Source organism: Oryctolagus cuniculus, chromosome 19 (genome assembly GCF_051225735.1).
Source record: "Oryctolagus cuniculus isolate XC-2025 breed Fujian yellow rabbit chromosome 19, ASM5122573v1, whole genome shotgun sequence".
NCBI classification, from domain to species: Eukaryota; Metazoa; Chordata; class Mammalia; order Lagomorpha; family Leporidae; genus Oryctolagus; species Oryctolagus cuniculus.
The window spans coordinates 3,771,525-3,785,843 of record NC_142885.1 but is presented as its reverse complement, the minus strand read 5'-3'; the positions used below and the strand labels follow the sequence as shown (position 1 = coordinate 3,785,843).

Here is a 14,319-nt window from a genome sequence, read left to right as displayed (position 1 = left end):
GAGACGGGGGACGTGGGTCCCCTCCAGAGACAGGGGACGCAGGGTCCCCTCCAGACCCTGGGGACACTGGGGATATAGGTTCCCCTGCAGATACTGGGGATGTGTGGTCACTTCCAGGCACTGGGGAACACTGGGGACGTGGGTCCCCTGCAGATACTGGGGACGTGTGGTCACTTCCAGGCACTGGGTAACACTGGGGACACGGGGTCACTTCCAGGCACTGGGGAACACTGGGGACGCGGGTCCACCTCCAGGTGCTGTGCCTGCTGCCGGCCCGCCCGGTGCATCATCCCCTCAGGGCGGCGCTGTGGTGCACTGGGTAAAACCCCTCTGCCTGCAGCACCAGCATCCAGCATGGGCCCTGGTTCGAGTCCCGGCTGCTCCACTTCCGATCCAGCTCCCTGCTAATGCCCTGGGAAAGCATGAAGGACGGCCCAAGTGCTGGGGCCCTGCACCCGCATGGGAGACCCGGGAGAAGCTCCTGGCTCCTGGCTTTGGCTCAGCCCAGCTCCGGCCGGTGCAGCCACCTGGGGAGTGGACCACGGACAGAGACCTCTCCTACCTGTCTCTCTCTAGCACTTTAACAAAGAGCGAACGTGGTCACTCCAGGTTTGTTAATTCCCAGTGGTCACCACGAACTCGGGGAGGATTTGTCGGTTCTGCGCTGCATCTGTGGCCCCGCTGAGCGCGGCTGGACCAGACCCTCACACTCGGCACGACTGGCTGACGCCCACAGTGGCCTGGCCAGCACCATGCTGGGCCCGCGGAACGTCAGAGACCCCCATGCAAGGGACCCAGGTGCAGAAGACGGCGTCGGTGTGCACAGGACCACAGGACAAGGCCACACGTGGCGCCCTGCACGCGCGGCCTGAGAAGAAGGGGCAGGCTTGGCCTCGGCGCCTTCCCGGAGCTTCCCCAGGGCACGGTGGGTGCCAGCACAGCCGGCCTCACTTCCCCATAAGCAGGAGTCGGAGGCCGCACGGCTGTCACTCGTGCAGGCCCACGGGGGGCTCGCTGCCCATCCCCCGTCCTAGCCCCCAGGGACACCAGGCGCCTCTCAACCACCCGAGCGGTCAGCAGCCGGCCGCAGGCAGCAGGACAGAGGCGGGCCCTCAGCACAGCCACGCCCAGGTCTAACACCTGTCTTGTGGCTCGAGGGTGGGGTCTGAGCCACCCCCTCGGGGGGCGCCTGGACTGGCACACGTGCGGGAAGAGGCGAGGGGCTCTGGGACAGGCGGGGGGACGTGGGTGGTGTGTATCGACCGGCCACAGGCTCGGGTGCTGCCTGCCTGGTCCTGAGGTCCTCCCCACCACACACACACTCTGCTGCCACAGGACCCCCCAGGAAGTAGGTGCCCGGGACGGGTCCCTGGGACACTGTGCGCCACGGCTCCGGGTGCCCGTCCCGCCCCGTGGAGCCCGCACTCCAGCCCGCACCTGCCACCCCGGCCGGGGACTTCCCTGGGGTGAGGGGACCTGCGCCCTCAGCCCAGCAGCTTGCGGCCGACACCCAGCTGTGGCAGGGGTTCAGGGGTCTCCCTCCCCCGCCCCTGGGCGTGGGTCACAGGCGGGGGACGTCAAGGCGGTCATGGAAAAGGGAATTAAAGGAGAGTGTACGTTGGGGGCAAATGTCCTCCATCAGCTTCTGGGAGACGTCTCACAGTAACACACACACAGCTAAGATCAATGCAGCCGGATTATTAACAATGGTAACCCTCAGGGGGGCAAGGGAAGGGAGCCAGAGGAGGGGGGAACTGGTGCAGGAGACAGGCCCAGCGAAGGAATTTTAAAAATGCAATGGATTTGACGGCTGCCGCTGCCCACAGGAAACAGCAAGCGCAAACTGTGCAGCCGGCGCTGTGGTGCAGCGGGCGAAGCCACCGCCTGCAGTGCCCGCATCCCATATGGGCGCCGGTTCAAGTCCCGGCTGCTCCACTTCCAGTGCAGCTCTCTGCTGTGGCCTGGGAAAGCAGTAGAAGATGGCCCAAGTGCTGGGGCCCCTGCACCCGTGTGGGAGACGTGGAAGAAGCTCCTGGCTTCCGCCTGACCCAGTGCCAGCCGTTGCGGCCCTTTGGGGAGTGAACCAGCGGGTGGAAGACCTCTCTCAGGTGGAAAAACAAACCAGGCTCCTTGACGCGACAACCCCTTCACACCCGCCCCGACCGGCCGTGTGGAAGGACGCACAGACGGGCAGGGCAGGCGGAGGCCACACAGCTGCGCCTCCCACGGAGGACCGAGTCTTCCCCACACAGCAGCAGAGGAATGGGACATCTGGAGGCAGACCCGCGCCTGCCAGGGGCTACACGGTGGGGCTCCTGCCGGGGTCGCCCGCACCCATCACGGGACCGGGTCCCAGGAGGCAGCAGTGGTGGCCCAAGAGCCGTGTCTCCGCCATTAGTGTGGGAGACAGGGAGGGAGCTCCCAGCTCCTGGCTTCACCCTGGCAATGTCTTGGCTATTGTGGGGAATCGGGAGTAACCCAGCTGGTAAGACAGAAGCAACAGGCCGGCGCCGCGGCTCACTAGGCTAATCCTCCGCCTAGCGGCGCCGGCACACCGGGTTCTAGTCCCGGTCGGGGCGCCGGATTCTGTCCCGGTTGCTCCTCTTCCAGGCCAGCTCTCTGCTGTGGCCAGGGAGTGCAGTGGAGGATGGCCCAAGTGCTTGGGCCCTGCACCCCGTGGGAGACCAGGAGAAGCTCCTGGCTTCAGATCAGCGCAGCGCCGGCCATAGCGGTCATTGGGGGGTGAACCAACGGAAGGAAGACCTTTCTGTCTCTGTCTCTGTGTGTCTAACTCTGCATTTCAAAAAAAAAAAAAAAGATGGAAGCAATAAAGAAAATTTGAAATGAACCATACTCGGAGGCCGGCGCTGTGCGTGGTGGGCTAAGCCTCCCCCTGTGCCGCCAGCATCCCACACCGGAGCGGCATCCGGGCTGGCTACCAGCTAACGCACCTGGGAAGGCGGCGGCTCAGGCTCAGTGCCTGGGCCCTGCACCCACATGGGAGACCCGGATGAGGTTCCTGGATCCCGGCTTCAGCGGACACACGGACACACACACACCCCAGCAGCCATCAGCCCTAACAAGGAGTGCCGGGGACGGCGTGGAGAGACCGAGTCTCCAGCCACCGCCGCGGGGACGCAAGCCGGCCCACGGACCTGGGAGAGAGCCGAGCTCCCCACACCAAGCGTCGGAGAGACAGGAACTGAAGTCCACACGAGAACCCACGCCAGCAGCAGACCAGGGCTCCAACAACTGTCCCAGGTCACCTGCTCAGCCAGAGGGGCCGGCCACTGACGCGGCGGTGACCTGGAGGGGCCTGAGGGGTCGCCGGTGTGCCGGGCACTCAGGAGCTTGGCCGGTGCATGGTCCCATTCATCGGGCGCTCACCAGAGCACAAAAAGGGGGCGCAGGGGGCGGCGCTCGGGAGGCTGGGCAGGGGCATCATGGGGACCCCACAGGGCACGGAGCCGTCCTGCGTGCTGGCGGCGGTGGTGGCCAAGCGAGTCCATGCACACAGGGTGCGTCTGCAAAGAGACACACGTGTGTGCAGGCGTGTGCGCACACACAGAAGCCAGCAGCGCCCAGGGTGCGGGGTCCTGCCATCGGGGAGCCTGGGCAGGCGGCTCTGTGGCCCTTCAGCCGCCCAGAGGAGCTGTCCGTGGTGCTGCCCCGGCCACAGACAATGGTCTCCCCCCATCTCCACTCCTCGGCATCGCCGGAGAAGGGGCCGGGGGCGCCCAGAGACCCCCACGGCTGCCAGGGGTGGCGGACGCGATGGAGCAGTTTCCATTCTCTCTTCACGTTTCCTGTTTCCCCGAGTTTATGTAATAAAAGGATTACTTCTGAGAGAAGGAAAAAAAATCGATAGACGTTGTTATTCTCAGATCCATCGGTGGCTCCCTGCCGCTCCCAGCCGGCTCCGGCACCTGCAGGCTGCACCTGCCGGCTCTCGGGGTGGGGCTGGCACTGCACACACTCGGTCCCAGCCCCGGCCCTCGCCGCCGCCCCTGGCTCCCCCGGCACCGTGCTGAGTGTTCCCCTCTGTGGACAGGCCAGGGTGGACCCCGCCACTGCGCTCCCTGCCATCCAACCAGGGGCGCCCTGGGCAGACGGGAGGGAGGAGGGCGGACAGGTGCCTCCTTGGCCCTCTTGGGAGGTTGCCCCCGCAGCCCGGGTTGCACACCCCCTTCTCCCGACTCCCAGGGGCCACCCCTCGCCTGTGCCAGTGGGCCATGTGTGCGGTGGGCTGGGCTGCAGCCAGCCTGAGTCTCCCCTGGGGGCCTGTGGCCGACGCCCCCCGGGCAGGGGACATGGCTCCTGTGGGACACAGTCGGTGCTCTGTAATTGCACGTTGAGCCGTGAACCCCAGGAACAAGGCTGGGCGCCTCCCACGGCCACGGTGACCACGGAGGCCCGCTCTCTGGACCCCGCCCGGGAGGCAGCTGCTGCCCGGGGGAGGAGACCTGTGGAGCGAGCTCGGTCCCTGGCTCCTCCACCGCTGCCAGCCGCTGTGCCCTGGTGCTTGTGCGCAGTTGTCACCGCGATGGGGACCCGGCCGCTGCAGGACCCTCCCGGAAACCCAGGGTGGAGGAGGGGGCAGCTTGGGCCCCAGGCCCCACCCCCAGGACGGTCCGCCCTCATCCAGCCCCGAGCTTGGCGCTGGGCCCACAGCTTCTCCCTCCTTCCTTCCCCTTGCCCAGCCAAGACAGCACCACTCCCAGGAAGCCCCCCAGGCTCTCCCCGTCAGGAGCCACGTCCCCGATGCCTGGAGCTGGGCCACCTCCCCTACACAGAGCCGTGAGCTCCCGCAGGGCAGGAGCAGGCCGCCAGCGCGCCCTGCGTGTCCTCCGAGCCAACCGCACCATGACTTTCAGAGAACACACAGGGCACAGGCGCCCTCGTCACCACGCTGGCGCTCTCGGCCCATGCGGCAGCGGCGTCGGCTGTGGCCTGCACCCCCCCCACACACACAGCTGGCCACTTACCTATTGGTCCTGCTCCCTGCTCCCCGTGAGAAGCCCACGCTGTCTCCTCCGTGGAAAGGCCTGGCCACGCTTCGGCCCCAACCTTGGGCAAGGCGGCCCTCTCTGGGCCTGGGTCCTGAGCCCGGCTTCGCCCCAGGGGCTCCTGCCCATCCCCGGGACCCCGCAGGAGGCTGAGACGCGGGGCAGGGTGTGGGGGCTGCGGAAGGCGTGCGGCTTCCTGAGGTGAGCCTGGCACAGGCTTGCACGCTGCCCGGGCCTCTCTCCCCGGCCCGGGGTCTTGGCTCCGCCCCACTATCTGCGTGGAAGCCGCCGTGAGCCCGTATACCTGTGAGACCGGCCTCACGAGGACGACGGGCCAGTGTGCGGCAGGAGCCCCACCTGAGCCCAGCACGAGGCCCGTGCCGGCCCGAGGTGTGGGGGGGGCTGGGCTGTGACGTCCTGTGGCCCTGAGGGGCTCCCACCCCTGCGAATCCCCCAGAGCTTTCTCCCCGCGTCTCACTGTGCACCCACTCACAGCAGCCAAGACCCAGGCTGCAGCCTGAGCCCCGAGCCAGCAAACCAGCCAGGGCACCGACCTCACGCTCAGCCGCCCCCCAGTGTGGTTCCCAGGGGGACCCTCCTGTGGGTCGGCAACCCCACCACCGGGGCCTTCCCTGCTGTAGCTGCCAGTGCTGGGCTCTGAGCCTTCGGCCCGGCCTGTGGTGCTCGGCTCAGGGCCTTCCTGGCTGTGGCTGCCCCACTAACGCCCCTGGATGGTTGGGGCCCACCTCCTGGACACCACGCTGGAGCAATGCCCTTGGGCGCCGACACCACCCCAGCACCAGGAACGCACCTAGGGCGAGGCCTGCTATGCAGCCCCCGGGGAGAGGAGGAAGGCGGACGTGGGAGGGGCCCTGTGCTGGTCCAGCACCTCCCCCATGCCCTGATGGGGTCACCCGGGAGCAGAGGGGCCCCGTGTGCAGCCCATGCCCCCCACCCTCTGGTTTTCAGTGTAAGGAAGGTTCCGGAAGCAGGAAACAGATGTTGAGGTGAGGGCTGGGCACCCTCTCACCAAGTATGGAGGTGACCGGTGCCCCCCAGGACCCGGGAGCGCACACAGAGGCTGCCAACCCCTCCAGGACCCGGGAGCGCACACAGAGTGTGAGATCCCCCCCCAGGACCCGGGAGCGCACACAGAGGCTGCCAACCCCCCCAGGACCCGGGAGTGCACACTGAGTGTGAGATTCCCCCCCCAGGACCCGGGAGTGCACACTGAGTGTGAGATTCCCCCCCCAGGACCCAGGAGTGCACACTGAGTGTGAGATTCCCCCCCAGGACCCGGGAGTGCACACTGAGTGTGAGATTCCCCCCCCCAGGACCCGGGAGTGCACACTGAATGTGAGATCCCCCCCCAGGACCCGGGAGTGCACACTGAGGCTGCCAACCCCCCCAGGACCCGGGAGTGCACACTGAGTGTGAGATCCCCCCCCAGGACCCGGGAGTGCACACTGAGTGTGAGATCCCCCCCCAGGACCCGGGAGTGCACACTGAGGCTGCCAACCCCCCCAGGACCCGGGAGTACACACTGAGTGTGAGACACCCCCCCAGGACCCGGGAGTGCACACTGAGTGTGAGATCCCCCCCAGGACCCGGGAGTGCACACTGAGTGTGAGACCCCCCCCAGGACCCGGGAGTGCACACTGAGTGTGAGATCCCCCCCAGGACCCGGGAGTGCACACTGAGTGTGAGATCCCCCCAGGACCCGGGAGTGCACACTGAGTGTGAGATCCCCCCCCAGGACCCGGGAGTGCACACTGAATGTGAGATCCCCCCCCAGGACCCGGGAGTGCACACTGAGGCTGCCAACCCCCCCAGGACCCGGGAGTACACACTGAGTGTGAGACACCCCCCCAGGACCTGGGAGTGCACACTGAGTGTGAGATCCCCCCCCAGGACCCGGGAGTGCACACTGAGTGTGAGATCCCCCCAGGACCCGGGAGTGCACACTGAGTGTGAGATCCCCCCCCAGGACCCGGGAGTGCACACTGAGTGTGAGATCCCCCCAGGACCTGGGAGTGCACACTGAGTGTGAGACCCCCCCCAGGACCCGGGAGTGCACACTGAGTGTGAGACACCCCCCCCAGGACCCGGGAGTGCACACTGAGTGTGAGATCCCCCCCCAGGACCCGGGAGTGCACACTGAGTGTGAGATCCCCCCCCAGGACCCGGGAGTGCACACAGTGTGAGATCCCCCCCCAGGACCCGGGAGTGCACACTGAGTGTGAGATCCCCCCCCAGGACCCGGGAGTGCACACTGAGTGTGAGATCCCCCCCCCAGGACCTGGGAGTGCACACAGTGTGAGACCCCCCCCAGGACCCGGGAGTGCACAAGAGGCTGCCGACCCCAGCCCACCAGCCCCGCAGGTAGGGTCAGGCCAGAGCCTGGGACTCTGAGCCCCTGAACACTGCGGCCATCGCAGGCGCCTGTCCGGGGCGCCCGGGGCTGGCGGCGCTGCCCGGGCCTCGTAGGTTTCCCTGGGTCCATGTGTGATGCGTGTGTGCGGCTGGACCAGGACCAGACGCCGGCCTCTCCTGTCGGCCGAGGCTTCGGGCCGTGGGGAGGGGTCCCTGGCCACAGGCCCGGCCCCGCAGCCTCGGAACGCCCCCCAGGGCCCCCCAGGACCGACGCCGCGGAATCCCTGCCCTCCCCGACCCCCACAAAGACCCAGGCGACAGCTCTTGGAGTTGAGGACTTTAGTAGACACCGTGTTTCTCCGTTCACAGCAAATATAGAAGTCATTCTCTGTACACAGAACGCCCACGCGGGGCGGCGCTGGGGTCGCGCGGGACTCCCGGCCTCCAGGGTAGGGGCTCCCAGGGCCTCCGGCCTCCAGGGTGGGGGCTCCCACGGCCTCCGGCCTCCAGGGTGGGGGCTCCCAGAGCCTCCAGCCTCCAGGGTGGGGGCTCCCAGGGCCTCCGGCCGCCAGGGTGGGGGCTCCCAGGACCTCCAGCCGGGCTCGTCCCCCAGCCGGGGTGACACAGGAGGGGTGGGCACAGCAGAGTCCACGGAAGGCCACGGACGGGGCCAGCGGGAGAGGACCGGGCTGGCCACGCCCCCACGACCCGTGTTTTGTCTTTTTTTTTTTTTTTTAAGAATTTGAATCTTATTTTTAAAAAAAGGGAAAAGAGAGGAAAAGAACAAAGGCAGAGAAGAACTGAGAGGAAGAGACTGGAAAAGATCCCCCCGCCCCCATCCCTAAGACACAGTTTTCCGAAGTCCCTGGCGTGTGTGTGTGTGTACGTGTGTGTGCACATGTGTGCACGTGTGTGTACGTGTGTGCACGTGGGGGACACCAGGTGTTGGCTCGCAGCCATGGCCACGCCCCCTGCATCCCACATGTGACTACGGCTGTCTGCGTGCATGGGCACGCTCTAGGCCGTGGCCACGCCCCCTGCTCTGGCGTGCGCGTGTGGGTGTGCACGGCCATAGAAGCGCCTACACAAAGCTGTGACCACGCCCCCTGAGTCCCCCATGTGTGTGCATGTGTCTGCATGTGCAAGCACACGCATGGCCATGGCCACACCCCCTGCATTTGGCATGCAGTCCTGCACGTGTGTGTGTGTGCACGGTTGCACCTAGGCGCCTGCGCAAGGCCGCGGCCACGACCCCTGCGTCCAGCGCGTGCGTGTATGTGCTAGCATGTGTGGGTGCGCGTCCTGGCCTGGCCACACCCCCGCACCTGGAATGCGGCCCTGCAAGTGTGTGTATGGGCGTGGTCACCCCAGGTGCCTGCTCCCGGCCTGGCCACGCCCTCTGCACCTGACATGCTGCATAAGGGCGTGGGGGGCGTGGTCACACTGAGGTGCCCACTCTGGGCTGTGGCCACACCCCCTGTGTGCCCACTGGGGGGGGTGCACACTCCCGGCCTGGACACGACCCCTGTACCTGACATGCAGCCCTGCACGTGTGTGTGTGTGTGTGTGTGTGCATGGTTGCACCGAGGTGCCTGCTCCTGGCCGTGCCACGCCCCCTGCGCCCGACATGCCCATGTGTGTGGGAGCATGTTCCAGGCCTGGCCACGCCCCCTGCACCTGACATGCCACATAGGGGTGGGGGGGGGCGTGATCCCACCGAGGGCCCACTCTGGGCTGTGGCCACACCCCCTGCTGTGCCTGCTCTGGGGGGGGGCGCACGCTCCCAGCCTGGACACGACCCCTGCACCTGACATGCGGCCCTGCACATGTGTGTGCACGCGCGTGTGGCGCACTGAGGTGCCCGCTCTGGGCCGTGGCCACACTCTGCGCCCAACGTATGCACGCACGTGCCCAGGTGTGGGGGCGCACGCTCCAGGCCTGGACACGCCCCCTGCACCTGACATGCAGCCCTGCACGTGTGTGTGTGTGTGTGTGCCTGGTCGCACCCAGGTGCCTGCTCCGAGCCGTGGCCACACTCCCTGCGCCCGGCGTGTGCACACTTGTGCCCGCGTATGTGGACGTGTGCTCCAGGCCTGGACCTGCCCCCTGCACCTGACATGCGGCCCTGCACGTGTGTGTGCGTGCGCGCGTGGTCGCACCGAGGTGCCCGCTCTGGGCCCAACGTGTGCACGCACGTGCCCAGGTGTGGGGGCGCGCGCTCCCGGCCTGGCCGCGCCCCTGTGCCCACTGTGAGTGGGGGCGCGCTCCGGCCTGGCCGCCCCCCCCCCGCCGCCGCCGCGCGCGCACTGCCCCCGCGCCCTCACGACTTGTGCTGCGCCGAGACCCCCTTCCAGTAGTCCAGGATGTCGTGCAGGTCCTCGTCCTTGGCGAACTGCACCTTCTTGCGCAGCGCGTGCCCGGCCGCCAGGAACTCCTCGTGGTCCCTGCGGCGGCGCCGGCCCAGTCTCAGCCGCTCCCAGATGCTGTGCGGCGCGGCGCAGGCGAACTCGGGGCTGGACGAGTAGCTCAGGGCGTGGTACTGCGGCGACAGCTGCGCGTAGGCCAGGTCGCGGGGCCGCGCGCGCGTCAGCGGCTCCAGGATGGACGGCTTGCGCGCGCCCAGGCCCTCGTGCGGCGGCACGGGCGCGGGCGGCTCGGCGGCGTGCGGGCCCGGGTATGAGTGCCGGTGCTCTGCGCACGGCCGGCCCTTGTCGGCGGCGGGCGGCACGGTGAGGACGGCCGCCGCCGCCGGGGAGCTCTTCTCGAGGTACTTGCCCTCGGAGGCCGCGTCGGCCCGGAAGGCGCGGGGGCTGCGCTGCGCGCCGTGGCCGAAGGCGTCCTTGTAGGCGGGCGCCAGGAAGGCGTGCTTGGCGGCCAGCGGCTCGGACAGCAGCAGCAGCTGCGGCTCGGCGACGGCGGCGGCGGCCCCGGGCTTGGCCTGGAACGCGGTGGACTCGGACTTGAGCGCGTCGATGCAGTTGTTGATGATCTGGTTGACCTTGTCCACCTCCTTGGCGATGGTGGAGATCTCGGCCACGGAGCCCTGGCTGTCGGGGCCCGGCCGGCCCTGCTCGCAGTCCCTGCGCTCGGGCGCCTCCGCCGTGCGCACCTCCATGTAGCTGCCCTTGCTGGCCTTGGGCGGCTCGCCGCTGTCCGCCAGCTTGTAGGGCTCCACGTCGCCGGCGGCGGCCGGCAGGTAGGGGATGCGCGGCACCGCCTCGGCGCCCAGCAGCGCGCCCTGCGGCAGCGGGGCCAGGCCGGGCGCCTCCCGCTCGGGCCCGTACTTGAGCTCAATGATACTCTTCTTCAGGCTGCCCGCCGCGGCCGCCGCCGCCGCCGCCTTGTGCTGCTCCTCGGGGCGCCGGCGCCGGCGCAGGCAGCAGTACACGGCGCCCAGCAGCAGCACCATCCCGAACAGGCAGCCCAGGATGGTCATGATGTAGTGGGTGGCCGTGGAGGGGCTGGGCGCGGGCCCCGGCGCGCCGGGCGGCTTGGGCAGGCAGATGGTGAGGCAGGTGTGGTTGTGGTGCAGGCCGGAGCTGGTGGACACCACGCAGTAGGTGTAGTTGGTGAGCGCGTACAGGTTGCCCAGGTGGATCTCCTGGTGCGCCTTGGTCAGCCGGGACACGGTGGACGCCTTGCTGTTGTTAAATAGCTCCAGCGTGTACATGCGGTGGAAGGGGCTGGGCAGCTGCACCAGGATCGTGGCCGAGTTGGCCGTGAGCTGCTTCACCCTGAGCAGCGGCCGGGCCTCCGCCTGCGTGGGCAGCGTGGGCAGGGCCACCAGTGGCGTGGTGCCGTCGCCGGAGAAGCACTCGCCGTCGGGGCAGGGCGCCTCGCTGGGCTCCGGGGGCGGCGGCGGCGGCGGCGGCGAGCGGCCAGCGCTGGCGGCGGCGGCGGCGGCGGGGCGGGGGGGGCCCGCGGGCTGGGCCGCGTGGGCGCCCTCGGTGCACACGGACTGCAGCTTGGTCAAGATGCTGCGGTGGCCCTGGTGGCCCTGGCCCAGGAGGAAGTAGCCGGAGTAGACGGGCGGCGACTCGCACTGCATGCGGTCGTGGGCCTGCGTGGCGTTGCTGAAGGCGGCCAGCCAGCGCAGGAAGGCCAGCAGCTGGCAGGAGCAAAAGAACGGGTTGCTGTAGAGCTCGCACACCGAGAGCCGCGCCAGGCCGGCGAAGGTGGCCCCGCTGAGCTGCTGGATGCGGTTCATGGACAGGTCCACGTTGACCACGTTGGGGCACTCCCAGAAGGCGCTGGCCGTGACCACCTCGATGAGGTTGGCCTGCAGGTACAGGTACTCCAGCTTGCCCAGCCCGCGCAGCGTGCCCTCGGTGAGGTTGCGCAGCCGGTTGTAGCCCAGCTGCAGCACCTGCAGGTTGAACTGGCCGGCGAAGGCGCCGTCCTCGATGTAGCCGATCTCGTTCTTGGTGAGGTTGAGGTACGTGAGGTTGCCGAAGCGGCTGAGCGCGGCGTACTGCACGCTGCGGATGCGGTTCTCGTTCAGCCGCAGGTCCACGATGGTGCTGTTGATGTGCTGCGGGATGGCCTCATACGGAGGCTGGTTCTGGCTGCAGATGGCCAGCCACACGAAGCCCTTGTCACCCTCGATCAGCCAGCAGTCGGCGCCGGCCAGCCCGCCCCCGTGCAGCAGGGCGGCCGCCGCCACGCACGCCCACAGCGCCGCCCACCCGCGCCCGGCCATCGGGGGCACCGGGGGAGGGGGCCGGGAGCAGAGGAGCCCACGCGCTCAGGGGCGCCGCATGGCCACGCCCCCCGGGAGCAGGGAGGGGCGCCCCTCGTCGTCCGCCGCCGTCCTGCAGCGCCCACGGCGTCTTTCCCCTCGCGCCCGGGGGCGCCCGCAGCTCCGAGGTCCCGGCTGCAAGACAAAAGGGAAGAGGAGGGTCATGGGCAGCCGGCCACGTGCGCAGGCCCTGGGGTGGGGGGCTGGGGAAGGAGCGAGTGATGGGGGCTCCGGGGCTGAGCTCAGACCTCGGTCTCATGTGCAGAGTGGACGGGCCACCGCCTTCATGGCCGACCTCACAGAACCAAGACCCGCAAAGGCCGCGCCACGCGTGGCACAGGTCTGGTGGAGTGGGGAAGCAGGCAGAGACGAGGCCCGCGGTCCCTCGGCCAGCGCGTGAACGGGGTGCCCCGGCGGGAATGCACTGCAGCCTCGCGGGGCGCCCCCTGCTTGGGTTCGCCTTGTGCGCCCAGGAGGGCCTGGCTGCGGGGCGGCAGAGCCACCTGCAGGGGGCGCCCGGGCGCTGGGCGGGGTCCTCCGAGGCGCCGGAGGTTGGCCGGCGGGGCTGCGGGGTCTGAGCTCCTGCGTGACCCCTGGCGCACCGAGGCCCCTGCAAGCCAGTCTGGGAGGAGCAGCTCTGCCCAGGACGCCGGGGGCCAGAAGAGGCCGCCTCTGAGGTCCCTGGGGACCCCCTCCCCCGACCCCGTGACTGGGGTAGGGTCCCCACAGACAGGGCCGGACAGCCTGGGCGGAGGGGAGGCTGGGGGAGGGGGCTGCAAACAGGGCCCCTCTGGGTTGGCCCAGCAAGGCCAGGACGGCCTGCGAGGGGGCCTGGGGTTCCTCTGCCTGTGCCGGGGGTGGGGGTGGGGGCGGCAGTGAGCCCCAGGGGAGGCCGTGGCTGACCCGAGTCGGCTCTGTCCCCTGGGCCCCCGGGAGGGGGTGCCCTGGGCCACAGGCGCCTCGCGGTGCGATCCTAATCACCTTTAATCTCTCGCTCAAAATAACCCAAAGTCAAGCGAAGGAGGATTAGAAGCCCCAGAGACTGGCAGGTGCCTGCCCGCGGGCACGCGGGCACCTGCACACGGGGCCTCTGCACGCCTGCCACGCCCTGCGCCTGCGTGGGCCACAGGTCCCGTGCAGGAGGACTTGGACGAGCGTTGGGCACGCGGGCACAGCATGGTGGCCGTGTGGGCGGGGTGTGCACGCAGCGCCAGTGTGCCCTGGCGGACCTCGGCACAGAAACAGGTTCCTGTGCACACGTGTGTGCACTCTTGCTCACAAGCACACACGCGCTCACACCTGCTCCCCCGGGGCAGAGGGCCCGTCCGTCACCGCGGGGGGCACCGCCTGTGCAGGGCGGAACAGGGAAGCAGTGCCGTGGTTCCCGGCAACCACCCGGCTTGCATAACCCTGGCGGCGGGGCTGGGACGGTGCGTCTCTCTGAAGGCACCGCTTCTCCGTCCCTTGGCCGGACCAGAGGCCAGGGCGGGCTGGGGCCGGGGCCAGCGCCGGACGGAGCGTTTTGCTGACGGGTGGACGCTCTGCGTCGGGAGCGCGGGCCGAGGGCCAGGTGTGCGGGGGATGGGTGCCGACACCAGCGATAACTGCCGGGCCCTAGGTTTTGCCGATGGATCGTGCTCACCGCTCATGCTTGCCCTCTGCAGCCTGGCTCTCCCCGGGGCCGCCGCCCGGCTCTGCCGCAGGGCCCAGCCATGGCGGGCAGCCCAAGGCGGGGTGCAGGCCGTCTGAGGCCGGGTCGCAGGCGCTGGCTCAGCGGTGCAACCTTGGGCGACGCGCTGAACGTGTGTGAGCCCCAGCCTCTTCCCCTCCGTCAAACGGGCGTCCGTCGTCAAGGGGGACGGAGGGCTGGGGGCTCTGTGGGCGGCCATCTCCCCCCACGATGCCCTCCGCCCCCAGAGCAGAAGCCGCTACCCAGGGAGGCGCAGAGAGAGCTCCGCCCGGGCTCCCTCCGTCCACTCCCTGCCTGCCGGTCGTCCACAGCGGCGCTGGCTCCGGCTCAGACTGGGCACCCAGCAGCGCTGAGTCAGCAGGGCCGGCTCTCACAGGCCCCCGGCCTCAGCGGGCCCTGCCCCGCCCCCCAGGGCACTGGGCGGGGGTGAGGGGACCCCTGTCTGCGCCATGCCCGTGCCCCACGACCTTGCCCTGTGACCTTGGGCATTGCACGTGAACCCTGCAGGGGCC

The 14,319-nt window shown here is 69.1% G+C and overlaps 1 protein-coding gene across 3 annotated transcripts in view; it reads right to left on the bottom strand.

Moving 5' to 3' along the window:
• Positions 1-7,703: 7,703 nt before the first annotated feature.
• The window catches only part of ELFN1 (extracellular leucine rich repeat and fibronectin type III domain containing 1), a 74,398-nt gene continuing 67,782 nt past the window's right edge, over positions 7,704-14,319 (bottom strand). For all 3 annotated transcript variants that reach the window (XM_089320889.1, XM_051830561.3, XM_089320888.1), the window contains exon 2: positions 7,704-12,252. In XM_089320889.1, the coding sequence (XP_089177015.1) occupies positions 9,700-12,078 (2,379 nt within the window). In that variant the 5' untranslated portion in view covers positions 12,079-12,252 and the 3' untranslated portion in view covers positions 7,704-9,699. The remainder of the gene's footprint in view (positions 12,253-14,319) is intronic.